The 27,942-nt window shown below is 37.1% G+C and overlaps 1 protein-coding gene across 2 annotated transcripts; it reads right to left on the bottom strand.

Moving 5' to 3' along the window:
- Positions 1 to 6,387: 6,387 nt before the first annotated feature.
- On the bottom strand, positions 6,388 to 27,119 carry LOC104098001 (uncharacterized). 2 transcript variants are annotated; one of them, XR_011411661.1, is made up of 13 exons: positions 26,707 to 27,119; positions 25,803 to 25,870; positions 24,912 to 25,181; positions 24,721 to 24,807; positions 24,575 to 24,637; positions 24,357 to 24,491; positions 12,562 to 12,719; positions 9,562 to 10,043; positions 8,118 to 8,242; positions 7,956 to 8,034; positions 6,890 to 7,019; positions 6,634 to 6,791; positions 6,388 to 6,512 (listed from the first exon to the last, which is right to left on the bottom strand). XR_011411661.1 is itself a non-coding variant. In XM_018771409.3 (7 exons), the coding sequence occupies exons 1-7, from the start codon at positions 26,841 to 26,843 to the stop codon at positions 12,709 to 12,711; spliced, it is 771 nt and encodes a 256-aa protein (XP_018626925.1). In that variant the 5' UTR covers positions 26,844 to 27,119; the 3' UTR covers positions 12,561 to 12,708. The 2 variants fall into 2 exon arrangements, 1 of the variants encoding a protein (XP_018626925.1); XM_018771409.3 differs by lacking the exons at positions 6,388 to 6,512; positions 6,634 to 6,791; positions 6,890 to 7,019; ... (1 more) ...; positions 8,118 to 8,242; positions 9,562 to 10,043 and having other exon boundaries at positions 12,561 to 12,719.
- Between the last annotated feature and the right edge of the window lie 823 nt (positions 27,120 to 27,942).

Here is a 27,942-nt window from a genome sequence, read left to right as displayed (position 1 = left end):
ATTAATTGATTTAATTCTACTTTTCACATTATCATATGTAAGAAGAACAAATCTAACTATTGGCCTCAATGACTTCACCGTTTCATACTACATGACTCAATACAAAGTAAAAGATATCAACTAAACATGGTAGATGCATTAACTTATTTCTCTGCTGCACTACTCCATCAAAAGCATAGGCACCATTGCTAAAACTTAACTTTCTGGAAATTTAGTTAAAACAGGAAAATAGTGCTATGATCTGTGTCTGCTATCTCCTTCAAAAGTAACTTTTATTGCCGCAAGCAAGGAAGTACTGAGCTGTTCAACAACTTGGTCAAGGAGAACTATCAATAAGCTAATTATGGTATCACTTTGGATATTATTGTTTAAATAAATGTTAAATTTTTTATAAGGATTACTGTTTAAATGTTAATATTAAGATTCAGTTTGAAGAATTCCCTTTTTTCTTTCCTGTTCATCGTGACAGACAACAAATAATAAATTTAACATGATACAATAAAAAAGCGTCAAAACATTCGTACTATTTCAGATGTATCTTCGGGAGACAAAATGAGAATATCCCAAGTCCTAGAAGCAGGTACATGTAACATGAGGTGAAGCAAGGTTGTTCTTTCCATTAAACTGATTAAAAAGAATTAACAAGGAGTTGTCCATTTGCCAGTAGGAGTTGCTGGATGGCACATTCTTCACCAAGCGGAATGCATCTTTTTTATGGGTGTTATACTTTATTTTCCTCTTAGATTAATCTATTACTAACTGCTTTGATGCTCAAACCTAAGCCTGAAATATTTTCAATGAACCAATAGCAAAATTAAATGAGCTCTCTTTAGCAGAACACTTCTCTAGTCTTTCGTCATCTCTATCAGGATGGCTGAGCCAATTTCGTGAGGTTCTGTTCTCAATGTACTTACCTATGTGTCTTCAGTCTGTTCTACATCCTTGCCTTTATCAGGAGAGATGCTCCTCAGCTTATGTTTCCTTCAATAGTTATTGTGATCTTTTAACAACGGACCTGTGCATTAACAGAGTGTTTCGCAAATAGGTCTGAGAGAGAATATACATGCCAAAGAAAAAGTCTTACACTGAGCATCCATTCCAAGGATTTTGCTTGTATAAATACCCTAGCAACTAATAGAATTAGTTTAAGTTTGGACCATAATTGACTCTTGTTTGAGTGTGTCGAGACCAACGATACCAACGTCTAAATCTCCTGATACCAACTTCCGAACAATGTATTTTGGCTGTTGAAACGAAACTTCCAGATTGGATATCTGCAACCCACAAAGAAAAAGAAGTCGTGTAACTAAAGTAAATCATGTGTTCTCCTGAATAATAAGCTCTAGATTTCCAAAGAGATAACCCAAAAGATGCAAAGCTTAAATGAGAGCTTTCAATAAGTATGAAAATGCCAAATATTCAATAATACAGTCTGCCATAATATCAAACTGAGTGTGAAGTACAACAGTCAAGATATTCACCATATCTTGCTCTAGAGACTTATAGATAACAATGTTACCACCAGCAGAAATGCGATGTCACTTCCCTTTAAAGTGGAAGAATACCTCAGTTACTATCCAATATATTGGTAGAGGTAATCTGAACTTAAAATAGTCCAGAAGGACATCAATAGGAAAAGCCTTAAAATAAATTTTAAACAGTGATTTACTCTAGAAATTACTTCCAATGCCACAAATGCAATATCAGGATCATTTATCTAATTTTTGTGCAGCTTCGTCAACTTATCCACCTAAACACAACATTGTAATTAAGGGTTTATTTGTAAAACCAAAACAACCAGTTTAACATAAAACCATGAGTTTTTATAAAGAATCTTAATCAGAATTGAACATAAATGTTTCTGTAAAAAAGCATGCCAAGAGAACTCCATGTGTGTGGGTTTTATCGTTAATATAACATAGTTTATCCCACATTTATAGAAGCTTACTTCTGGGTAGAATGCCCAAAGAGCTTTGGCTTGGGTGCTCGAACTTCCTATGAGATGTTTTCTCCTTCAATATGTTAAAAAACGCAATATAAAAACAATCAGTTAAGCTTCAATCTAAAACAAATTAGAGTGAGCTATACGAATTATCTGTAACCATTCAGCTCACTTTGGCCACAATACTACTTCGCTTATAAATATTTTTTATTATACTGAAAAGCAGAAGCATGTAATGTAAACCATCAGTAGCAAATTAAATATGAACCTGTTTGGAAGAGTAGCATTTTGTAGTACTATTTCTGAGTCACAAACGCCAGCAAAAGAGCAGCCACTAACATGTTCGTTATAGTCTACCACTACAACTGGAATAAGAAAGAAAAAAAGGTTACACAAAATACTTTATTAAAAGTAAGATATGGAAATATGTGTATACAAAATAATAAAGCATGGAAAGAACAGAAGATCTACGGAATCATCTTATGTCGAAAACATAAATCGGCTGCCTTTCGAATGATTTCATCATAATCAATGTTATATGCAGAATGATCATCATCGCTTGTCGGCGTAGGTGGCTGAATCAGCAATGTTATGCTATTCGAATTTTTTGTTCTCGATAATGCAACATAAAGTTGACCATGTGAAAATATAGGTTCCCCCAAAATAAATCCCTACAAATCTAATGTTTGATCCTATGCTTTATTTATAGTCGTAGCAAAACAGACTCTTACTGGAAATACGATTCATGAACAGTAATCGACACACAGATATAACCAGTATAATTGAAGCCACCTGTGTTTCATTTTTAGAAAAATTGCCTTCTTGCCTAACATTCTAGAAGGGGAAAAAAGGAGTTTACTTTCAAATATCAGTCCATCTAAAAATGTTAAATCAATAAAACATCTCACTTGAAATTAGTTTGATGCTTCTCTTGGTTTTGTTCAACTTGAATATCGAATAGAACTTGTGGTGCGAAAAGGAACTTACAAATAGCAGATATACGCAGAAGGCGAGAAAACACAAGAAAAGAAGAGGAGCACAAAACAGAACTCACCGGATAGTAGATCCACAGAAAACACAGCTAAACGTAATAGTGCCAGAGAACAGAAAAAGAGATGAGAAAAGGAATTTGAGGAACCGAAAAATTTGTGCGAATTTTTGAGTTTCAACCTGTCTGGAATTACCCTGGAATGATAGTAAAAAAGAGCATAGAAGAGACGGTAGTAAGGATTAGAACTGCCTGAGGGAGAATACAGCAGCAACTCAAATTTTAGGGATATACACGTCAGAATTGGGGAAACCACGCATATCTAATTCTTCCCTCATCCGGCACAACCCACCCTAACAGATCATGTTTGAAGACTGTAGTGTTGAGTACGTTGACATGTCAACAGAAGATTGGAAATTTTGTAACTATCTTCTGTAATCAGGTTTTTGTCCCAGCTTTTCATTTAAGGTTCAATCTATTATTTGTCCCAGTTTTTTCTGGACGACCGACAGAAAATGATGGACCAACAATTTAAACAATTACAACACAGCAGCTATTCCAAAAATCAGGAAAATAAGAAATCAAAACTCACCTTATAATTGTACAACCAACTGGAATAAACTGTCCACGAAGAGAAGACTCAAACAGACAAAGGAAATTGGAAGAGAGTTGAGCAACTGTGACGAAGACCAGTGTAGAGACTCTGCAAATCCGGAGGAAGCAGAGTATTGAAGCCGAGCATTCGTTTGAGCGGTGTAAAGGCCAAAACTAAAGCGCGTGTCAAAACTAAAGTAAGGTTAGCACGTGGCTTAGGCTAAAATATTTGCAGTTTTCCCAAAATGCCCTTACGACCCCAAGCTCCTCAAACTGTCCCTTAATAAGACCTTACGACGCCAAGCTCCTCAAACTATCCCTTAATAAGATATACTTAGTGGGAATGGCCCGGGCCCAAACTTCATAAAAATAGCAACTTATATTAATTTATAAAGAAAATAAATTACATTCTATAGGGAACAAATATGAATTGATTTGTTAAACATTATGATCTCTGTGAGTCTGAGACGAAGAGCGTCGCGATCACTCTAAATTATTCCTTGGATGACAGTAAGTTTCTTTCGATTTAGTCTTAGAAAGTTGGATATATAGCAGAGCAAAAAAAAAAAAAACTCAAGCCAAAAAAGAGGTCATATTTACTGCTAGTCTTTCAACCCACTATTTACATCAGTTACAACACTAATATATTTTACTGACTAACAAAAAAATGCCAGTAAGTTACACAAAGCGAACTGCATTGTCCATATTTTCTGCAATATTGAAAACAAAAGGACGTCAGTAACGGCAAGTGACAACGTATTTGGTAGCTGAAAAAAGTAGATGTTATTCTTTGTATTACCTGTCAAACACATGCTAGCGATCTTCAAACACGTATGTACATATCAGGAGAAGACGTATATACAGGCATTTTTTACAGAGTTATAACACCCTGCGAACAAAACATACGTAAGATCTATAATGATGCCTTTTTTCGTCAACCAAAATTTTTATCAGTGAACCACAATTTATATTGAAAAATATGTTGCATAATCCTAGTCAGTTATACCAATACAAGGAAAATAAAAGTGCAAGGTAGAAAGTATAAATCAATTCAAGCACAAGAATGTCTTAGAAAACTTGTACGGATACAGTAATACTACTTTATAAGTAATTTTTTATCAGGAATAAGAAGTGTAACAATAATCAGTCAATGCAGCAGTTATGTAATATATTATCATAGGAACTTAGAGAATTCTTTTCTAGACATGAACAATGGAATATTACTGATGTTTAATGAAAGATAGTGCACTTGAAATTTAGCTAACAATGTATTGTCAACATTATCAACACAATAATGTTTGCTAATGACCAGGCAAATTAGGAGTCGAATGAAACTATTGCTTTCTCTGTCTGTTATTTTTGGATTGGCTGCTGGAGGGCGTTCTTTGGAGAGGATGAATGTGAGCGAATTAGAGCTTATGAATGAATATAGAATGGAATGGAATATGCAATAGCCTTTTTTTTTATTTGAAGTTTCTTTTGATACTCCTACATCAGAAGTCAAAGAAGTTATTCTTGAATATGAATAACAAGGTCCTAAAAGTTTATCACCTTTAAGTATGGAAAAAAGTAATGAAAAAGTAGAGATAAAGTTTATTAACCTTCATTTTTTCTTGGGGGAGTCTCCAGTTCAGTTTGTTGCCTCTTTGTTGCCTCTTGGTAGAAGAGCCACCTTTAGTAGTTAACTCGTTGTTCAGCTCTTCTCTGGGTGTAACTTGTTCCACATTCGACTGAATGTTGTCTTCGTTTTCTATCTCTTTCTTGAGTTCAACATTTTCCAATTTAGTGTTACTGCTCTCTCCAATTTCTTCAGAGGCTACTGGTGCGGGCAATTGAAACAAATCTTCCTTCACATAGTAGGACACAATGAACAACCGCGTATCAGAAGTTCTAGAAAATGTTTTTCTCAGTTATATCTTGAAGAGTTTATGAGGAAGACACTGTCGAACATGTTCAAGAGGTAATGGTTGTTCCTGCAGGAGAGAAAAAAATGAATTAACACATCAAGATAGTGGTCAAAAGTAATATACTCTGAATTAAATTGGATGTTTTAAGCCTATGAAGTACTTGGGATGCAGAGGCTACAAGCTTCTATAGCGTTTAATTAAGCCAATTGTAATATTTAAGCGACCTAAAAGAGATGTTTTAGTTATCAACAGGCATGTGGAAATGGAGGTATAAACAGACATAATCAGTACTTTAGCAAGAAAATTGTTGACAAGCTCTCTGCATCGGCAGTAACTAACATTGCCGAGCAGTACAAGTCAGATGATGAACCAACAAAGCAACATTGAATAGTCAGGTAACAACTTAGAATTAATCAATTAACAAAAATGCATTGCTGGGAACAAAAAAGTACGTAGTTGTGTAAGGTAAAATAAGTCAACATCATTTTGCCTACTACAGGCAAACAAAATCTCGTTTTTTCCTCGTTTTGATGCTCTTCTTGTCTCTCACTCTTTGTTTTTTCTCTCCTTTTTCATCTTCAAAGAAATAATCAAGAACTCAACTTTAGGTTCTAATTTTCAGTTACCAGTGAGATTCAATCCAAGAATTTTCAAGGGGTTAATGTTAATGTCCTTTCAAGACACTTTCTTGAATTTTTAGAAGGAAGAATAACGACATTTGAGAAGAATGGTTTGTTCTAATTACACTTGAGTAAGTATTGGATGATTTGCAGTTCTGTTTTTTTAGTGTTGGTGTATGGTCCAATTTGCGTGCAGGTCAACAAATTAATCGAGATATCAGTTATCTCCTACAAAGGCAAACATCAAGGAAGACAGAATTGGAAAAATTGAGAGTAAACTTGTTTTCACGATATCATAGTTTTAAAAAAGTTTCTCCTGTTGCCATCAACAACGTACCTTAACTGAGATTATTTCACAGATATCTGCGGCGGTCATGTCAAGAAATTTCTCTCCTAATTCGCCTATTAATGTCGCAACAGCTGATCCATTGTCATCTGTCATTACAACCTCAAAGCAGGCCCTAATATGCAATTAATTTACGTTATTTAATTTTCATAAAGCCAATGACAGAAGAAACTTTTTTTGTTTGAAGATGTCGAACAAACATATTTTATTAAGCTCGGACTCTAAGCTGCAATAACCTGGGTGTTAACATCGCACGTTGCTTGCAGCTTGCACAATGAATAATTTTCGGCAAATGAGTTCTGTACTGCTGCCCGCAGTGGGAACACAGTAATTCATAGAAATCTTGGTCACCAGTCGGCAATGATAATTTACCTTCCACGTAAAAGAGTTGTATCTGCGAAAGAGGGGAATAGAAGTAGATTTATTGAGTTGGGATAAAAATACTAAAGTAGTCTATATGTACACATATTAGCATGCATGAAATACACATACATGAGGTTGTGACTGGATATCAGCAATTGGGACAGTATCATTGTGTTCTGCCGCAAGCACCAGAGACGAATCAACCGCCGAAAAATTTTGCTGACTGTATCTCATCAATCTTGGTCGGTTGTCTCTGACCCTGTACGTGTATAGAGGCATTTCAATGGCAACAAAATGTGAGGTAGATTTAAAATGACACAAAAAGGTTGTGACAAACTTTAAAAACGTAGGAAAAAGTAGGAATAGGTTGTTTCAGTGACAAATTATTGCGCAGATTACACCAATAACACGGAAAATTAACAGAAAGTACCAAAAAAAAATACATCTTTTAGTTGACCACAGTTATAATGCATATAACATAATATTTCAGTTGGCTAGAGCTCCAACATATAGTACATATATGGTATGTGGACATAGAGTGTAGACACGTTCTAAGAATACAAATAAGAAACTCTGGTTATTAGCTTCAGTAACTGCAGCAGGAAAAGTTCCTGTTGGAAGAATAAGTTAATTTTGCAGAAATTTAGTCAACATTGAACAACGATATCACCTTATTTGTCAGATTGTAGAGCAACTATCCCCAACAAGCAACACGGTGCAGTGCTATTTCATAGCTGATCAAAGGAATAACAGTACATATTGGAAGCTCATAGAAGTACTGGTTGTTCTTACCAATGTTACATATACCATACCAAAATACTCACCGAATATAAGGGCAAAGTCACACATCCCCAAGAACTGTTCAGTAAATTATTTTGGTGAGAAAATTTGCATATAAGCTCTAAGATCTTAAACTCATAAAGTTATGTTGTAAAATGAGATGCAATGTAGTTCAAAACCATTTCAATAAAGATACACATATACCAAGTTGTTATAAACTTGTAATTAACTGAAAGAAAATTTTTGAACTTATAGCATGCTAAGCATGTCCCTTTTTCTTGGGAAGAAGGGAAACACGGTAGTACAATAGGGAATTGCATATGCTGGACCATCTAGTTTTACCCGCACATGTTTAGTTTGCATATAACTAATTAACGAAATATAAAATTCGATTATATCAATATTTGTTCCATACCAGTTCAGAAGTCTTCCAACTTGAGGATATGGTAGATTTATTAGTATGACCGAGTTGTACCTTGTCGACAATGATAATCCTATATGACACATTATGTTAGTAAAGAATTCACAACAGACCTCTTGCAATACCCAAAAAACAAAAGCGTAATGTTTTCCATACCAACATAGTTGGTTCACGTAATTCGTTTTGCTACAATTATTGGATATTCAGCAACCTGTGCAGCGAGGATGCTTCCATCAGCGTCGGCGAGGTCTTCCCACAGCGTAAGGATAGTAGGCCTCATACTACAGTAAAAGAAATGGACAATAAGTGACATTACCTAATAAATAAAAAATAGAAGTCTTACAATGTTAGCAAGAGTAGTAAAGAAGAGGATGTAAATATATAGCAGAGACAATTCCGTAAGACCGTAATTCAAACAATGCTCTAAGAAGTAAGTAACATGTTCGCGCAGGAGAGTGGAGGTTGGCAGAAAGGTTTTTTAAATGATGCATCTTGCGTGTCTAAGCATACAAATGCAGCATAACCTAAATAGTTTGCAACTGTCACTGTATTTTCTAAAATTTACGCAGCGAATACATAGTAAAAATATATATTTTAGGGCCCAAAAAAGATAACAAATAAATTACCTGATAGATTGCCGGGTATAAGGATTGAGAAGAGAATTTTTCTGCCTATATAGGAACTTAAGAACTTATCTAAATAGTTTTTCATATGTTAATATATTGCACTTTATCATTCTTTGTTAAGTTTTTTTTGTCAACCAAAAATATTTCTACAAAAAGTTGTAACTGACGTAGAAGAGGAAATAGGGGAGTATTTGGAGAAATAAGACACGTCTATCTAATATATTAGAGTTAGCTGCATATTAAAATCTTATCTAATGGATGATCTTCTAAAATGAGTAACAAACTTTCTTAACTCATATTATATATGAATCACGTTTTAGCTACAAAAATGACATGGACAATAGAAAATGAGGAGTTTTGATTTCCCACTGACTAATGAAGTCTTCTTGACTAAGATGTGTCAGATGGTAGCAACCAATGTTACATTAAAAAAGGCAGTAATGGACACATTAAAAAAACAGTGATAGACACATTTCAGACTTCTTTGCATTTCTTTTCTTGTGAGCAGTATTGGATTTTACCTAGGCCAATATACAAAATAAAAATTTGTACTAAACCATGGTGATCACTGAAATGTTGTAGTTCAAAATGTCAAGACAAAGAGAAAGCTGGATTACGTCCGAAAGCGTATACAATTTCTTTTTGGAGATCTTATGCCTTGTTCTATTCATAGAAAGATAAAATTTGTTGAACAAAACGGTAAGGCAAGTGGCATAGATCAAGCTCAAGGTGCAATAAATGAGTCTGGAGAAATTTCTTCCTGGCAGCTTTAGTCGAAGAAGGTGACACTTATGAGGAGATGGCTGAGATTATAATCTCATGACATTATAACTTCTTAATCGAAGGTATCTGACCAAAGTAATCAACTGAATAAGACGACATCGTCGTACAGTATCTGGCTATATATTTATAGCCAGTTTTTTTTGCAAGCTGTAGCAAAAGTAATAAACTAAATAGAGTGCCAGCAGACTTACTTGGTATCCATTACGATGATTTCACGACATTTGTTACTGTTAGTGCCAGCATACTTTATCGAGCCACATTTCACCACAATGGCAATTATGTCTGTTTAATGGACATTGCAAGCGGCTTATAATTTAGACCAATGTACAGTCTCAGAATGTAAGGATACGAATAAATTTAATTGTCAGAGAGTACTACGCGTAAAATAATGGTTACCAAATTCCGTATTTCGCTGTTGCTCGTGCAAATATGCAAAGGGTACAGTATTCAACCTCGTCGGCGGTGGGAGCAGTGGGTCCTGTATGTTATCATCTTTGACCTCTTCGACGACAGTAAATTTGTCGATAACCTATTCAAAACGGTTGATAAGTACTCCGTAGGGTAAAGGAACCCTCACTTTTGCAATAGATATCAAGTAAGTGGAAAACGGGGTGAGCTTGTCTGCATACTTTTCTATGTCTTCCCCGTACAGAACAGCGACTACTTGCTCTTCCTGCATTTTCATAGAATGATGACTTACTCAACTACCCGTGCGGAAGTGTATCCATATAAACACATGGAGACATACAAATGCAAAATATTGAAATATTAAAATAGTAAACAAGTACAGTATGAGCAGCCTCAAACTCATGAAACACAATTGATAACTAATCTATACAAGAATTGCAATTTGTAGAGCGCTACCAAAAAAAGGGCCCGAGGAAGAATATTAGTCAGTCATAATGCATAGCTAAAATTGTTTCATACCATTGACCTAAAGTCAGTATGACTCTTTGAACTAAAGAATGTGTAGTTGAACTCCCCTCTCTCAAATGTAGATCTCATCCAGCAAAACTAAACAGAATCCACTGTATTGCATCACAAAATCTGGAAAATAATTATATATGTCTAAAACGTTAAAATGAGAGAAGAAACTGACTCGGGAAACTTTTTGTGACAACCCCAAAAAATCTGTAAGTTTTAGCTACTTCTATTATGAGGCCAATCCGAAGCTTCCACCACTTTTAGCTACTTTTGTTACGAGGCCACCATCTCAAGATTCCACCAGCTGTTTTTTCTTTTCTACTTCTCAATTGGAATTTAGGGAGCAAGGGAAAACTAAATGCACAGGCTATTGAGAACATGAAAATTTGGACAGAACTATGGAAGAATAATGGCGTAAACAAAGTTGTTTGAGGTACCTTGTTACTGTTCGAAACAACTTTGGATGAGATTGACGATATTTCGTGCTTATTCTCACCAATAGTCCAGTAGTAATGGTAAAGAAAGCAAGTTAACAGTTCCCTATGGATGAGACCAAATAGACCTGTTACCAAGTGTGGTTCGTATTCCAGGCGGCAAGAAAGTAAAAAATGCTCTTGGCAAAAAGAAAAATTAAAATGATGTATACATTAATTAACTGAGAATTGGTATTACATGGAAAATGCATAGTCTAGCAGTCAAAAGGTTTGCAGCAAGGTAGTAAATAAAATTAACTTCAAAGGATCGCAAATTAGCAGGATGAATAATAACTTGATACGATGTATGACTGCCAAAGGACATTGACGTATTAGCTACTCGTATTATTATCAGCCAACTACATAAAATGTTTCAAGGACAACAACATGATTTCAATAATCTGTCAATTATGAAAGTGTAAGTTTACTACGTTAGAGGAAACGTCTACATTTAATCCTTCAGCTTACTAAATAAAAGTATATCTGATCAGTTAACACAAGGAAAACAATATGGTCTCAATAATCTGTCAGTCGTGGAAGGATAACTATGAAATGACACTCCTACAGTTGAAGAAAAGGTCTAAAGTGCAGACTTAACGAATGAAAATCGGTCGCGAAGAGTCTTTCAAATAAGAGGGCACTTTAAATTAAAAGGAAACATATTCCTATGTCTATGCCCAGGTATTTGCAAGAAAATAAACTCATATTGTTGACATACAACAACAACAACCCAGTAGAATCTCACTAGTGGGGTCTGAGGAGGGTAGTTTGTACGCAGACCTTACCCCTACCCTAGGGTAGAGAGGTTGTTTCCGATAGACCCTCGGCTCTCTCCCTCCAAGAACTCCCCACCTTGCTCTTGGGGTGACTCGAACTCACAACCTCTTGGTTGGAAGTGGAGGGTGCTCACCACTAGAGCAACCCAATCTTGTCAATATTGTTGACATAATAGTACCTAATATGTAATTTGCATTATGTAAGTAATTTGTGAGCTGAAGTACTTTAATGAACTGTTTCTGGTATTATTAGCATTGTGGGTGTGTGTTCAACAAATACACGATCTATCAGATGTCTAGCAATTAAGAATGCTTTCATTTACTCTATTGTTTGAAATAGTATATGTAATCTGATTTTAACGTGATTTTATGTTGTTTATTGTAATGCATAATTTGGATTTTCAAAAGGCTTCGTAAGATACAAATAGCAGCTTCCTAGAATTTATAAAGTAACAGATCTCATAATCATATTTCGGAAGATAAATTTTAAGCTAAAAATAATTAGAGGTACTTAATGATAAGCTTATCATCATCAATAATTTATGGATATCTGTTTTATCAGAGTGTGGCCGTGGAGAAAGAACATTTAATGATTGAAATAATTACCATCAAATTGGTCCTGCCTTCTAAATTCTTGCCCTTTAATTTCACAAGATGTAAGAAGTTTAAGCAAATTTCAAACACAGCGACTGCAAAGTGTACTGCAAATATATCACAAATAAAGTACTATTAAGGCAGAAGTAAGTAATCCAAAGAAGAAATTCCAAAGTTTGGTACCACAATTTTTATGTAAAGAAACTCATATCAGACAGATATAAATTGTAAATGCGGAATATCTACTTTCATAGAGCATGTCAAACATTTAGTTCCTCACATAACCAGTATTGAGAGAAACGATTAAATTTGTGATTACCTAAGTTGATGGATCTCTTTCTTTTCTTTCAATTAAAGAATAGTGGCGAATGCAATTATATTTGAATCAGTAGAATAAGAAGCGACACGGTAGTTAGAAAATTACTCTTTCGTCTCGGACAACAGCAATCTGGAATCGCGTCTTTCCATCTTTACTTTGCCTTGGCCGAGGTTTCTCAATGAGTTGTACCTTTGACGTCCACTCTTTTGTTTGTGGAGCGATCCTATCAATGGTTAATCTGTGCTCCATGTATTATGCAGACTCTACATTGGGGGGAAAAAGAAGACATCATCAATATATACCGAAAGATAAAAAAAATAGGTAGACACAGATAATAAAATGGATGACCTGATTAGACGGATTAAAAATTTTCCATTTAATAAATTATATGCAGTGACAATTAGCACAAGAAGTTGGCATTATTAGTTAAAAAGATCATTCATGGCTAATTGGCTTGTCCCTGTATACCTAATGACTGTAAGATCTAACAAATTGTTTTTTCTTTTTCTTGTACTAAATTTTCATGCAAAAATGCCTCTCCACGACCATCTTAGCCAATGCCACAGCCTCCTATTGATTCATCTTTGTTGGAGCAGTCATGTGCGAAAAGAGCATCAGCTGTAGTTTTCATCGCTTGAGCGAATACAAGCTGATTGCTACCAATCGGATTGCACATCATCAATATCCTTCGTCAGTTATTTCATTTTTTTTAGTTAGGATACTATTTGTTCTTGTCGCAATATCCCTATAAAGTAGCTTTTTGGATGATTTCTTTGTAAACAATGTTATCCGTGTAGTGATCGTCCTCGCTACCTGGTATAGTGTGTCGGATTAGCACTTTCACACAGTTCGAACTCTTTGCTCTGGACAAAGCGACATAAAGTTGACCGTGTGAAAACACAGGTTCTCGCAAATAAACTCTAACAAAATCTAATGTCTGACCTTGCGCTTTATTTATAGTCATTGCAAAGCACAGTCTTACGGGAAATTGTGTCCTTTTAAACAGAATAGGCATTTTTTCATCTTGGGATGATAATAGTGGTATTCTAGGGATAAACACATGTGTATTCTTAAAGTGACCAACTGAAATATTGGCGCTAATGACATGCGATTTAAAATCACAGCAAGTCAAACGTGTTCCATTGCATAAACCATCACACGGATTTATATTTCGTAATAATAGAATTGGGCAGTTTTGTTTCAATGTCAATTTGTAAGGAGGCAGACCAGGTGGATTTAAATTGTGCAACAGATCCTCAAATTGTAATTGATCATGAGATTCAATAGTTTCATCAGTACCAATAAAAGTTTTTGATTCTTCTGGGAAGCGAGCAACAAGCATGTCGTTGATATCATCGACGAAATCATTCTTAATTGTTAAAAAATATATGCATGTCTGGATAAGTTATCGCGAATAATTTATCCAAAGATTCCTTTTCGGTTGCATAAGGAATGATCAAAGAAGTAGGAATTTCAATCTTGTTTGTTGAGTTTACTTTTTCTTCTCCGTTTCCTATTCGCAACAAATAATTACAAAATGAAGGATCATCTTTCGCTCTCATATTTTCGAATAACCGCAGCCTTTCAAGTTCTTCCCAAATATGAGAATATAGTAAACTTTCATTAATGAAATCTTCCTTTTTTCTGTTCCGAACTACCGGCAATGTCTGTCTGAAGTCACCTCCGAAAATTACAACTTTCCACCAAATAGTATCGTTGAATCCATTAAGTCCTTTAAAAGTAAATCAAGCAGTTCGATCATTCTCTTTTTCGCCATAGATATTTCATCCCATATAATTAATTTTGTATCCTGAATCAAACAAGCAAGTGAGCTTTGTTTGCTGATGTTGCAGGTCACATTGTCATCAGTATTTATTGGAATTTGAAAACGTGAATGTGCAGTTCGTCCACCAGGAAGTATAGATGCAGCTACACCAGAAGTGGCAGTTGCCAATGCTATATACCCTTTAGATCGTACAGTTGCCAACAATGCACGATATAAAAAGGTTTTCCCTATTCGTCCAGGTCTGTCAATGAAGAATGCCCCAGCTTTGTTTGAAAAAATTCTCTCTATAATTATATTGTATGCTCTAAGCTGATCTTTATTCAACTTTTTGTGTAATAGTATATTCTCATTAGTAACCGTGATGGTCCTTTCAAAGCGTACCTCCTTTGCATCTTTTGCCGCTACAGAAGGCCTTATTGTTTCAGGAATGAGTTGATATTCATTTATGTCACCACCCATAGAGTGTAATATGTCGTTAATATGGTTTAAAACTTGGTATCGAATATCTTTTTTTGTTAATATTGGATACCAACGTATAATCCTCGGACATATGCTCTTCAAATTGTTCCCAGAGTTGTCTTGGATTAGTAGGATTACAGTAAATCAGTAATGTAGCAAATAAACGTCTCAAATTGTATGGCATCTGGTAACTTGTTGCTTCTGACATGCATTCGAGCAAACTATTGTCACTTTGTAGCAATCCCCGTTTTTCCATTGATTCTCTAAAGGTGCTGCAACGTTGTCCATTAACAGTTAGTAAATCCTTATATGATTTTGATCCTCTAATATTCATTAATAGCATTCTGAGATAATATCACTCACCTTCCGTTGGATGACACGTTAAAACACGACCAATAGCATGTCGTTGTTTGTGAGGTGTCCACATCTTCTCTGTTAAAGACTGTGAGAAAGCACAGGAGAAAATATATTATTGATATTTGATGATAAATACAATACAAGAGGTCCCTATTTATAGCTATACACTACAAGAAAATATTACTCATCTTCCAATGTGGGACAAGACTACACTATACATATCTATAAACTAACACTCCCCCTCAAGCCGGTGCATACACATCATATGTACCGAGCTTGTTACACATGTAACTAATACGAGAACCAGTAAGAGACTTAGTGAAAATATCTGCTAGTTGATCATTCGACTTTACAAACTTTGTAACAATATCTCCTGAAAGTATTTTTTCTCTGACAAAGTGACAGTCGATCTCAATGTGTTTAGTCCTCTCATGGAACACCGAATTTGACGCAATATGAAGAGCAGCTTGGTTATCACACACTAGTTCGTTCCATCTTGCTGATTTCTCCGAACTTTAACTCCTTGAGCAACTGCTTGACCCAAACTAATTCACACGTCGCCATAGCCATGGCCCGATATTCGGCTTCGGCGCTAGATCGAGCAACTACATTCTGTTTCTTGCTCTTCCACGAGACCAAATTACCTCCTACTAGAACACAATATCCAGACGTAGAACGTCTATCAAAAGGTGATCCTGCCCAATCAGCATCTGTGTACCCAACAATCTGCTCGTGGCCTCAATCCTCGAATAGTAATCCTTTGCCTGGAGCTGACTTTATATACCGAAGAATGCGAACAACTGCATCCCAGTGACTATCACAGGGAGAATCCATAAACTGACTTACAACACTGACCGGAAAAGAAATGTCAGGTCTAGTCACTGTGAGGTAATTCAATTTGCCAACCAACCTCTTATATCCTCGTAGGGTCTCTAAGAGGCTCCCCTTGTCCAAGCAGAAGCTTAGCATTCGGATCCATAGGAGAGTCAATAGGTCTGCAACCCATCATTTCAGTCTCCTCAAGAATGTCTAAGGCATACTTCCGCTGTGAAATAACAATACCTGAGCTAGACTGAGCGACCTCAATACCTAGAAAATACTTCAATCTGCCCAGATCCTTAGTCTGGAAGTGCTGAAAGAGATGTTGCTTCAGATTAGTAATACCATCCTGATCATTACCAGTAATAACATGTAACGACCCGACTTGTCATTTTGAGTAATTACTCTCCTTTCAACTATTTGAAGTCTCGAATAACTTCCTACGAGGTATTATGACTTGTACACAAAATTTGAGTTTATTCCGAATTGATTTTCTATGTTTCGATGTCGATTATTCAAGAATATGTGGTATCACATTAAGCAAATGAGCTCCAAATTCAGTTTTTATTGAAGTATTAGATCCGTATTGAAATTACGGAGCCATAGCAAAAAGAATCATTGAATTCAGATATCGTATGAGAGAGTTATGCCTATTTTTGTGTCTGGAATGATTTTTCCGTCGCCGCGAGCGCCCAGGGTAGCGTGGGGCGCTAGCCCTGGCGGTGGGAATTTTTGGGTACTGGAAACTGCGCCACAGGCAGCGCCTCACGCTACCTGTGACGCCCGAAACAACTGAGGGTCTATAATACGGGGTTCTTGCCATTTTTACTCATTTTTGAGTTTATGGAGCTCGGTTTAGGCGATTTTTGGGCGATTTTCATGGAAAAACATTGGGGTAAATGTTCCTTATCCTATATTGATTATATTTCATGATTCCATGCTCATTTACATCATGAATCCATGAATTTATGAAAGAAAAATCAGATTTTTGTAAAATCTTCCAAAAATGTAAAATGAAGATTTGAAGGTCAATCCGATGTCGGAATTTGATAATTTTTGTATGGTTGGACTCGTATCGGAACGGGTGTTCAGATTTTGTAACTTTTGTCGGGTTCCGAGACGTGGGCCCCACGGGTAATTTTTGAACCAAATTTCAAATTTTTATGAAAAATTAGTATTTTCATTGGAATTGATTCCTATACCTCGTGTTGATTGTATCGAATTATTTTGACTAAGATTCGAGGCGTTCGGAGGCCGAATCATAAGGAGAAGGTTTATTGGAATAAAGAATTTGCTTGGATTGAGGTAAGTAACTCTTCTAATCTTGGAGTTGAGGGTATGAACCCTGAACATATGTATTTTGTGAATTGTTGGGAGATGACGCACATGCTAGGTGACGGGCGTGTGGGCGTGCACTATAGAAATTGTGACATAATTATTTATGTGGAATGTTATAGTTAAATAACCTTGGTATTTTCCATGCGGTTTTATGTGTTAAAGACATTGAGCTGAAAAGCATATTACAAATCATGTTAAGGCTATGTGCCAGTATTATTGGGACCCACAGAGGTCATATTGCTGTGAATTATTGTGTTAAATCGAAAATTTATACTCAGTCATATTCATTTCATTGCATATCATAACTCAGTTTTATGACTCTATTTTGATGCATATAAATGTTTTGGGCCGAATGCCCTGTTTTACTGAGATGTCCGAGTGGCTTGAGAGGTTTATGACTGAGTGAGGCCGAGGGCCTGATTTTATATTGCATATTTATGGGATCGGGCTGCACGCCGCAGCATGTTGCATATTTATGGGATCGGGCTGCACGCCGCAGCATGTTGCATATTCATGGGATCGGGCTGCACGCCGCCGCATGTTTGATATCGGCCGAGGGCCTGATTTGTGAGAATGAGTGTGGATCGGGGCTGCCCGCCTGCAGCATAACTGAGTGATTTATGCCATGATTTGGCTTGATATAGCGCTTGGGATGAAGGATCCCCTCCGGAGTCTGTACACACCCCCAGTGAGCGCAGGTACCTACTAAGTGCGAGTGCCGAGTGACGAGTGACTGGGAGGCAAGAGTGATTGTGAGGTATGCCCGAGTGGCAAGAGTGATTGTGAGGTATGCCTGAGTGGCAAGAGTGATTGTGAGGTTTTCCCGAGTGGCACGAGTGACTGTGAGGTTTGCCCGAGGGGCTGTATATGAGTGATGTTCTGCCCGAGGGGCTGTTTATGATTTTTATCATTGAGTTGCATTGCATTGGCATGTACACATGACATACAGGCATAGAGATGTATTTTTTTCCTCATGCTGTACAACATCACATCATTCATGAGTTTTCACACATTGTTGACAGATGGGTATAGTGATGCATTTGTTTTACACGGGTTATCCGGAAAGGAAAATGAAACATCTTATTTATTATTGACAAAATTTTGGGAGAAATTTATTATTTTCAAACTATTTATATTATTGGAAACTTCGGCAAAAGATTTGGGTTTTCACTGAGATATTTGGAAGGAAGAACTATAATTTTTGAAATCATTATTTGGCTGAGTATTTTATCCCTGAGTTATTTCTGGTATTATTTGCTTTATGTTGTTATGGATTGTTGTGTACTATCGGTTGTGGACCCGACTTTGGTAGAAGCTCGTCACTACTTTCAACCTACGGCTAGGTTTGTTACTTACTCAGTACATGGGGTCGGTCGTACTGATACTACACTTCTGCACATTGCGTGCAGATGTTGGCTGTTGTTGCTGTGCTCGATGGTTGCGGGACTTGAAGATGTACCTGCGTTCCTGTTGTAGCTGCCTCTTGTTCAGGGTAGCCTTAGATTTATAAAAGCTCTGTTTATGTAATATTCAAACAGACTATGTATTTATTTCATTTCCGCTTTGTATACTCTATTCTTAGAAGCTTCATGATTTGTACTACCAGTTCTTGGGGAGATGTATCGGTTTTAGATATTTTCTTTTAATTAATTTCATTGGAATTGGATAGTTGGAAATTGGCTTACCTAACAGGTTGGGTTAGGTGCCATCACGACTAGTGGGATTTTGGGTCGTGACATAACAATATCATCAACATAAACCACTAGATAAATACACAGATTAGGAGCAGAATACCGATAAAACACAGAGTGATCAGCCTCACTACGAGTCATGCCGAACTCCTGAATAATTGTGCTGAACTTACCAAACCAAGCTCGAGGGGACTGTTTCAAACCATATAGTGACTTGCGCAATCTGCACACACAACCATTAAACTCCCCCTGAGCAACAAAACCAGGTGGTTGCTCCATATAAACTTCTTCCTCAAGATCACCGTGGAGAAAAGCATTCTTAATGTCTAACTGATAAAGAGGCCAATGACGTACAACAGCCATGGACAAAAAGAGACGAACAGATGCTACTTTAGCCACGGGAGAGAAAGTATCACTATAATCAAGCCCAAAAATCTGAGTATATCCTTTTGCAACAAGACGAGCCTTAAGCCGATCAACCTGGCCATCCGGGCCGGCTTTGACTGCATAAACCCAACGACAACCAACAGTAGACTTACTTGCACGAAGAGGAACAAGCTCTCAAGTGTCACTCGCATGTAAAGCAGACATCTCGTCAATCATAGCATGTCGCCATCCTGGATGAGATAGTGCCTCACCTGTAGACTTAGGGATAGAAACAGTGGACAAAGAAGATATAAAAGCATAATGTGGTGACGACAGACGATGATAACTTAAACCGACATAGTGGGGATTAGGATTAAGTGTGGATCGTACACCTTTGCGGAGTGCAATTGGTTGACTAAGAGGAGACAAGTCCGCAGTAGGTGCAGAATCTGATGCGGGGCGTGAATCACCTGGGCCTGATGCTGGATGTGGACGACGATGATAGGTCAAGAGTGGTGGAGCTGCAGAAGGTTGAACTGGATTATGTGGAGGAACTTGAGCTATAGGTGGTGGAGCTACAACCGGAGCTGTAGGTGGTGGAACTGGAGCTATAGGTGGTAGAGCTACAACCGGAGCTATAGGAGGTGGAGCTACAATTGGAGCTGTAGGTGGTGGAGCTGGAGTGACTGAATCTCCAAAAGATGAAACTGGTAGTACCTCAGAAATATCTAAGTGATGACCCGAACCTGTGAAGTATGATTGGGTTTCAAAGAAGGTAACATCAGCGGACATAAGGTACCGCTGGAGGTCAGGAGAGTAGCATCGATACCCCTTTTGTGTTCTCGAGAAACCTAGAAATACGCACTTAAGAGCACGAGGAGTTAACTTATCTGTTCCTGGAGTAAGGTTATGGACAAAACAAGTGCTTCCAAAGATACGGGGTGGAAGAGAGAACAAAGGTAAGTGGGGAAACATGACAGAGAATGGAACTTGGTTCTGGATAGCTGAAGATGGCATACGATTAATAAGATAGCAAGATGTAAGAACGGCATCTCCCCAAAAACGCAACGGAGCATGAGATTGTATGAGTAGGGTACGAGCAGTTTCAATAAGATGCCTATTCTTTCTTTCAGCTACCCCATTTTGTTGAGATGTGTACGGACAAGATGTTTGATGAATAATCCGATGAGATTTCATAAACTGCTGAAATGGGGAAGACAAATACTCTCGGGCATTATCACTACGAAATGTGCGAATAGAAACCCCAAATTGATTTTGAATTTCAGCGTGGAAGGTCTGAAAAATAGAAAACAGCTCAGATCGATTTTTATCAAAAATATCCAAGTGCACTTGGAATAATTATCAATGAAACTGACAAAGTAGCGGAATCCTAAGGTGGAACTGACCCGACTAGGACCCCAAACATCTGAATGGACTAAAGTAAAAGGTGACTCTACTCGATTATCAAGACGCCGAGGGAAATGGGAGCGGGTATGCTTACCGAGCTGACATGACTCACACTCTAGAGCTGACAAGTGAGATAAACCAGATACCATTTTCTGAAGTTTTGACAAACTGGGATGTCCCAACCGTTTATGTAATAAATCTGGTGAATCAGTAACAGGACAAGTTGTAGAAGGAAGACAAGATGTGAGTCCATGTGATTTAGCAAGGATAAGGTAATAAAGTTCGTTTGATTCACGCCCGGTACCAATGATCCGCCCTGTACTGCGTTCCTGTATAAAAACATGGTCATCAAGAAATAAAACAGCGCATTTAAGTGATTTGGCTAAGCGACTAACAGCTATGAGATTAAAAGGACTATTGGGAACATAAAGGACTGAATCTAAAGGTAAGGAAGGAAGTGGGCTTGCTTGACCTATTGCAGTTGCCATGGTTTGAGACCCATTGGCCATTGTGACTTTTGGAAGAGATTGAGAATACGAAATAGTAGTGAAAAGAGATTTGTTACCAGAAATATGATCTGATGCACCTGAATCAATGACCCAAGACTCAGAGGATGAAGATTGGGAGAAACAAGTCACGCTATTACCTGTTTGAACAACAGAAGCTATCTCAGAAGATGTCTGCTTACATGCTTTATACTGAAGGAACTCAATATACTCTGCTAAAGAAACCATCTGACTATTCAAAGCATCGGTTCCCATGTCGCTACAATTTGTAGTAGTATGGTTAACTTGAAATAGTGGAAATAAGTAACTCTTGTGAGAAAACTGAAGAAATAGCTTGAAAAACACTGTTTACAGCAGGAAAACAGAACACTGTTCTGGCCGGAAACACTGTAGCTCGCCGGAAAATTCCAAAGTTTTCGGAATTTGTTGTAACCAGGATGGATAGACTCGGAATTCCTTTGCGAGCAAGCTGTCCTAAAGAAATATTTTCAAAAAATGGCCAGAAAGGTCACTGTTCACGCCGGAAAAATATAAAAGTGGCCAGAATTTGATTTGAATTAGATGGGTAGACTCGGAATTTTGAGGAGAGCACACTGTCCTGAAGAAGCTTCGCGAAAAAATGGCCGGAAAGTGGCCGGAACCCTCGCTGGAAAAGTTGTTGCCGGCGCGTGGAGGAGCGTGGCGGCTTTTCTGCCGAATAAAATTTCAAGGGTTGGTAGTCGGAGGGTGATCTACCTTGTGGTGGTGTTGGTTTTAGCACAACACCGACAGAAAGTGACTTTCACTTAGACAAGCCTTAGGTCACCGGAAAAATTACACGATGACTAAGTTCTTTCTTCCCGGTTAACGCTGGAATGACGCACAACGATCTTTTCTCACTAATGCTCTGATACCATGTGCGAAAGCACAGGAGAAAATATAATATTGATATTTGATGATAAATACAATACAAGAGGTCCTTATTTATAGCTATACACTACAAGAAAATATTACTCCTCTTCCAATGTGGGACAAGACTACACTATACATATCTATAAACTAACAAAGACCAAACAAAATGTTCAGGGAATTCCCGGTATAATAGATTGAGCTCCATAGCCTCTGCATTTGTTCTATTCATTTCGAAAAATTGTGTTAACATCGTATGCTTAATCAGCGGATTATTTACAAGTGTATCTACATTTGCGCTACTTCTGAATGAAACAAATTGTTGTCCTTTAAGATGAAGTTGAAAAGGGCATACAGTCGGAGACATTTCACTAATGGAGAAACCGTACAAGCGCCACATAGCTTCGGGAGGCGATACCCATCTAGTAGACTGATATTCCTTTATTTCATCTACTTCTGCGTTTGTGTCATTATTATGTACCGAAAATGCAATCTTGCCATGTCCTTTACATATATACTTATAAAGATACTTAACGACTTTAATATCAGAGCATATCTCAACATTCAGATGGCAGTCAAATTTGCCGAGCAAAAAAGGATTATATGGAACAACCCATGAGTTATCCAAGTACTGTTCTCTTATTTTTACCACCACCCCTGTATTGCGTCTTCTATAAATTGGGTAAGATTCTATTCCTTTTGATGTCTGGTCCGCAAAGCTTTTTAGATACTTGAATTTACAGTAGCCTTTTTTCTTCATACAAGAATTTGTTGGGTTTAGATTACCGCATGGACCATGCATCATGTGTTTAAGAACAAGCGAATATAAATCTGGTTCTGCATTTTCATCAGGTATTTCAGCACTAATAATACTATCGTAAGCCTTTGGGGTAAGTAACTTGTATTCATTAGTTAATATTATAAGAAAATGAGCGTGTGGTAAACCTCGCTTTTAGAACACTACAGTATACATAAAAGCTGCTACCTTTCCAAAGATATTTCGCTTTAGTATATCCTTTTTGAATTCTTCTATTTTCGCTCTAATACTCGGCTGATCAAATCAGGCATATTATGTGACTCATCAGTTGAGATTAAATGTTCCTTTATTTCCGTCCAAGAGTGATTACATGTCATAGTTATAAATAAATCAGGTTTACCGAAATGTTGGACGAGCGCAATAGCATCCATGTACCGTTGTCGCATATCCCGGGGCCCTCCAATAAAAGAGCTTGGAAGGAAATTTTGTTTCCCGGTATTAGAAGCATCGCGTTCACCTACTCGCAAGATGTCAAGAAGTCCTTGTAGCATAGCCATCCTAAATAAATCTTGATTGAACACTGCGAAATCTAACCTTTATGTTTTGAGTTTAATGTATTCATCAACTGAATACTGCTGAAATATTCTTCCAGTATGCAATATTTCATCTTCATCATCATTTCTCATTTGTAATTTGTAACAATATTACTCACGAACAGAAACTGTATCTTTTCGTCGTTGTCCTTTTTTAAGAATTTCAGCTCCCATTTCAAGATATCCGTCAAGTGACGTAACATTTCTTATACTTGGTACCTCTTCGTGATGCGTTGTTCTCAAGTACGCAGGACAATTTGCTGGGAGCTTCTTAATTCCACAATGCCATCCACTTTGCCCTAGCGGAAACAATAGCGGATATTGCAATGCATCATAACAGCCATAATAGTAATTCACTATTTGTGTTCGATCAGTGCGAGGGTAAATTTGAATATGTGGTGCATTAAAGGCTGCGCCATCATTTTCCTCTGTCCATATTGCTGCAATTTCAGATGAAGTCGGCAAATTATATACTCTCTGGTCCAAATTTAAATCGCATTTGAGGGCTATGTGGAAATCTTGAAGGTTCGATATATGTACCAAAGATCGTAAAAACACAGAGTATGGTTTATTGATAATATATCCATCAATTCTTTCACTACTGATTCGTGGATTCTATCGGAACATGCCATCTTGTGTGCCAGCTCATTGCAATTATCATAAAAGTATAGCTGAATATTTCTTGGTTTGTCATCTGTAGGGTGCAAATTATTTATCCAGTGGTACATCTTCCTTGAACTCTAAAGGTGTAGATACCAAAGTTTCTTTTTGTTAAATCTTTGTCATACTTTACACCAAGTGATGTGAACGCAAAAAGATTATTATACGTTCTAATGTATGTTCGGAAGTGTTTAGACTCCACATTATTTCCAAGAAATAAATTACGTAGTTTGGTAGGCATTTGGTGAGAAGTTAACTTTATTATCCCACTACCACAGCAAAATGCAGGCGGTTCATATTCAAATCTCTTTACTGAGGAAAATTTGCAGATTGGAACTTTCTTCAGCAGAGCATAGTTTGAACGCATTTGACCGATAATTGGAGCAAACTTTGTAGTTGGTGTACGACCTATATATTGGAAAAAGACCGTTAAAATTAAGGTGAACGAGAGGAAACAATTATTGTTTCGGCAGACAGAAAACCAAACGAACCTCTACGCGTAACTATTTCTGAGTCTTTGTTACGTAGTTCACCGGGTACTGCTGACGTTGAACCTAAGACCAAGTTAGGTGGTCCTTAGATGGCACAAAATGATGGCAAGTAGTATAAAAGTAAGCGTAGAAGGCGGCATACTCACCTTTTTCGTACATAGAAAGTGGATGCAGTACATCTCTTTCATTACCCAAAGCACAAGGCAGAGGATGATCCTTAGACGTATTAAAAGCTACATCGAAGAGAAAGTGTAGAGGAAGTTGACTATTTAAAATGAGAGATAACTCTGCGAGACAAGGTGAAAGCGATATTGTACGGAGAATCGTATCTTCTAACCTGGATGCAGAATGTAAGAAGTGTTCGTAGAGCATTCAGGTGGATCCATTATTCCAGTCAAGCGATCCACAATTATATTCTCAGGAGGTGTACGTGTCTTTGACTCTTGGTATTTAAGTCGACGTTGTAGTAACAACTTTTGCTTTTTCTCTTCGGACATCGCTTTGTATTTTTCACGTCGGTTGACATTCCTATCCATTTCTGATAGAGGCCGCTTGTTTTTTTTTTTGTATGATCCATCAGAACCGTAGTATCTACTCTTAAATGATACTGCGCAAACTGTCATAGCCTTTTAGGATTGTATTAATTTTTATCACCGAGATGCATATCACACGGCAGGAAGTGACAAAATTGAGGCTATCTTTGAACAGATATAGTTATCCCAAGGAAGACATTATGGGAGGCGATTCATAATGTCATGATATGTTTTCCAAAAAAAAATACGTTTTGACTATTAGTTTTCGCACAAGTAACATTGGAATGAAGTGAAATACCTCTGGACTTTTTGATCAATTTTTGTACCTATAGGGGGAACAATTAGGATAATTTTTAAGGTTTTTTTCTCCGTAGTATAACATCCGCGCAAAGGTACTTTTCCAAAGGTAAAGCTTCGCTTACTAAGCGGAAAAATCTAACTAAAACATGACCCGAAGTGAAATAAAAGAAAATGGACACCGTGACACGACACCAAAAACTAAAGAGCGAATATGTCAAGCCAAAGTTTTTGTTACACACATAAATCGGTTTACAAACAAAAAATAAACAAAATAATTGTACAAAAGAAAAAGGTGGACAACAGCAGCCATTAGCAGAACGACAGGGATGTCCAAGAATGAACGCATTAATATGACCCAACGTGTACAAATATACGAAAGTAAGATAGTTGGTTACCTTTACAGTGCTGAACTTCTTCTGCAAGTATGTTGGTTGTACTTAACGTAGGAGAAACGTCAACAATTCTACAAAGCCAAAAAACAATTTCAGCCATGGTCAACATGTGAAACATGTTGGGCATCGAAAATACTCTTAGAAATAATTCTCTACGGAAATTGTACCGTCACTGTCTCAAATATAATGGTACAAGGAAGAAAAAAGGCTGTTAGTGTATGCTACTGGGTTATTCCATTAGTTCATGCCGTGGACTAAATAACCGATCAAAATAACACGCAATTCACCAATTTTCATGGGAGAGCCTTTCATGATTTAAAAAAAAGAGAATTTCTTACAGAGTTTGGTAACAGTCTTTTATCATAGCAAACATTAAAAAACAATTATGGTTCAATTCATCTCCGTAGGGTGAAAGCAAATTGTTTCCCCTTTCTTCCCCTTCTTTGTTTGTGTTCTAATAGATACTAATCGCTAAAAATATCATTCTGGCACATTAACTGACAAAATAAAGAATTTTTCCTAAATTCATTATCTTCAGTTGATGTTATATTCATTCTCTCAAAAACAGAGCTTTCTTCTTACAGTTGGAGAACTCATGATTCACTAATTTACTTTAATAAACACCTACAATGTATCAGTGTGCAAAGGTTGACACGCGTGTGAAAATTCACAACTGAAATATCCGAACAAATAGAGAAGCTGCCGGACACCCACCAAGATTTCAGAGAAATAACATGGTTCAGTTAAAAAAGCAAGAACAGAGTAAAACTGACAAGAACTGAAAAAAAAATTAGTTCAAAAAATTGGTACAACTTCAAGTAGAGTCGTATTGTCGATGCCACTACACTGTGTTGGACCACACAGAAATCTAAAGGAGGAGATAGAGAAGGAAGCAAGAAGTACTCACTTGTTCCAGCCAGCAAGTAGAGAGACCAAAAAGAACAGAGTAGTAAACCGGAAAACCCAAGCGGAATAGAAGCTGTTGCAGATATTTTTGGCGGTCACCCCTAATCGGATATCCATCCAAATGCAGGTGTTACACATCTGGAGAAACAGCTGACAGCAGCAGAAGAAAGAGCCGGTTTGTCTTCCACGTCGATGGAAAAGGGGCGTATCGAAGAGCGTGCGAAGGGAGAAGACGCTGCAGAAAGTAAAAAATGAGCAGAGTCACAAAAATAACCCGACTTTTGATCCAAAAAAGGGACCTAATTGTAAATCGGAAGCAGGACGACAAAGAGTCCAACTCCCGCTTCTAAATAAGTAGAAATAGAAATATATAAGAGGAAGGAATGTGGAAGGTTTGATAGCAAATAGGGCACAGTTTACCCTCAACAAGAGAGTAGAAATGTGGATTCTATTTCTAGGAAGGAAGAGACTATCGAGCATCGAGCAGTAAGAGAATACTAGTACCAGTACTAGTTATGGCTGTCCAACGGGACGGGACAGGATAAAATTAACGGGACGGAACGATATTTAGCCGATACGGTGGCGGGACGGGACAAACGGGATGAAATGATAGGCTTATCCCGTCCTGCTAATAAACGGGATGGGACAGGATGAGACGGGACGGACGGTAGGCCTATCCCGTCACGCTATCAAACGGGATGGGACGGGTTCGCGGGCCTTAAGTGTCGTTTTAAAAAAAAAATTATTTAAGTATTGAATTCGGCAACGACTATTCTTTTGACAATGACTAAGTTTTTAAAGTTTGCAACAGCTAGTTTTTTTGACTTATTTAATAAACTTAAAAATTAAACGGAAATTAGAAAACTAAGTAAAGAATTATAAAATATTAAAACAAAAGACTTGTAATGAAATATTCTAGTAATTATAAATTTATAATAGAGTTATAATTTATTTAATATAATTTCAAGCCATTAAGTAACTAAGTAAGAGTGTAAGACAATTCATAAAAAAATTCAACGCGTAGAGCCTTTTATTTTATTAATAGAACTTTCAAATCTCACATACAAATATAATTCTTTTGAACAGCACCTAATCTACGCAACCACCTTCTAGGAAGGGTTCTGTTTGAACTAGACCTCTTAGTAGCTAATTACAAATTATCATACTAATATTTGTACGCTCGTATAGAATTTCGTTGTAACTTATCTATAATTTCTCTCGAACATTTTTCTGAAAT

This window comes from Nicotiana tomentosiformis, chromosome 10, assembly GCF_000390325.3.
Source record: "Nicotiana tomentosiformis chromosome 10, ASM39032v3, whole genome shotgun sequence".
Lineage (NCBI taxonomy): Eukaryota > Viridiplantae > Streptophyta > Magnoliopsida > Solanales > Solanaceae > Nicotiana > Nicotiana tomentosiformis.
The sequence above is the reverse complement of the archived record's forward strand: the minus strand, read 5'-3'. Positions and strand labels throughout refer to the sequence as shown.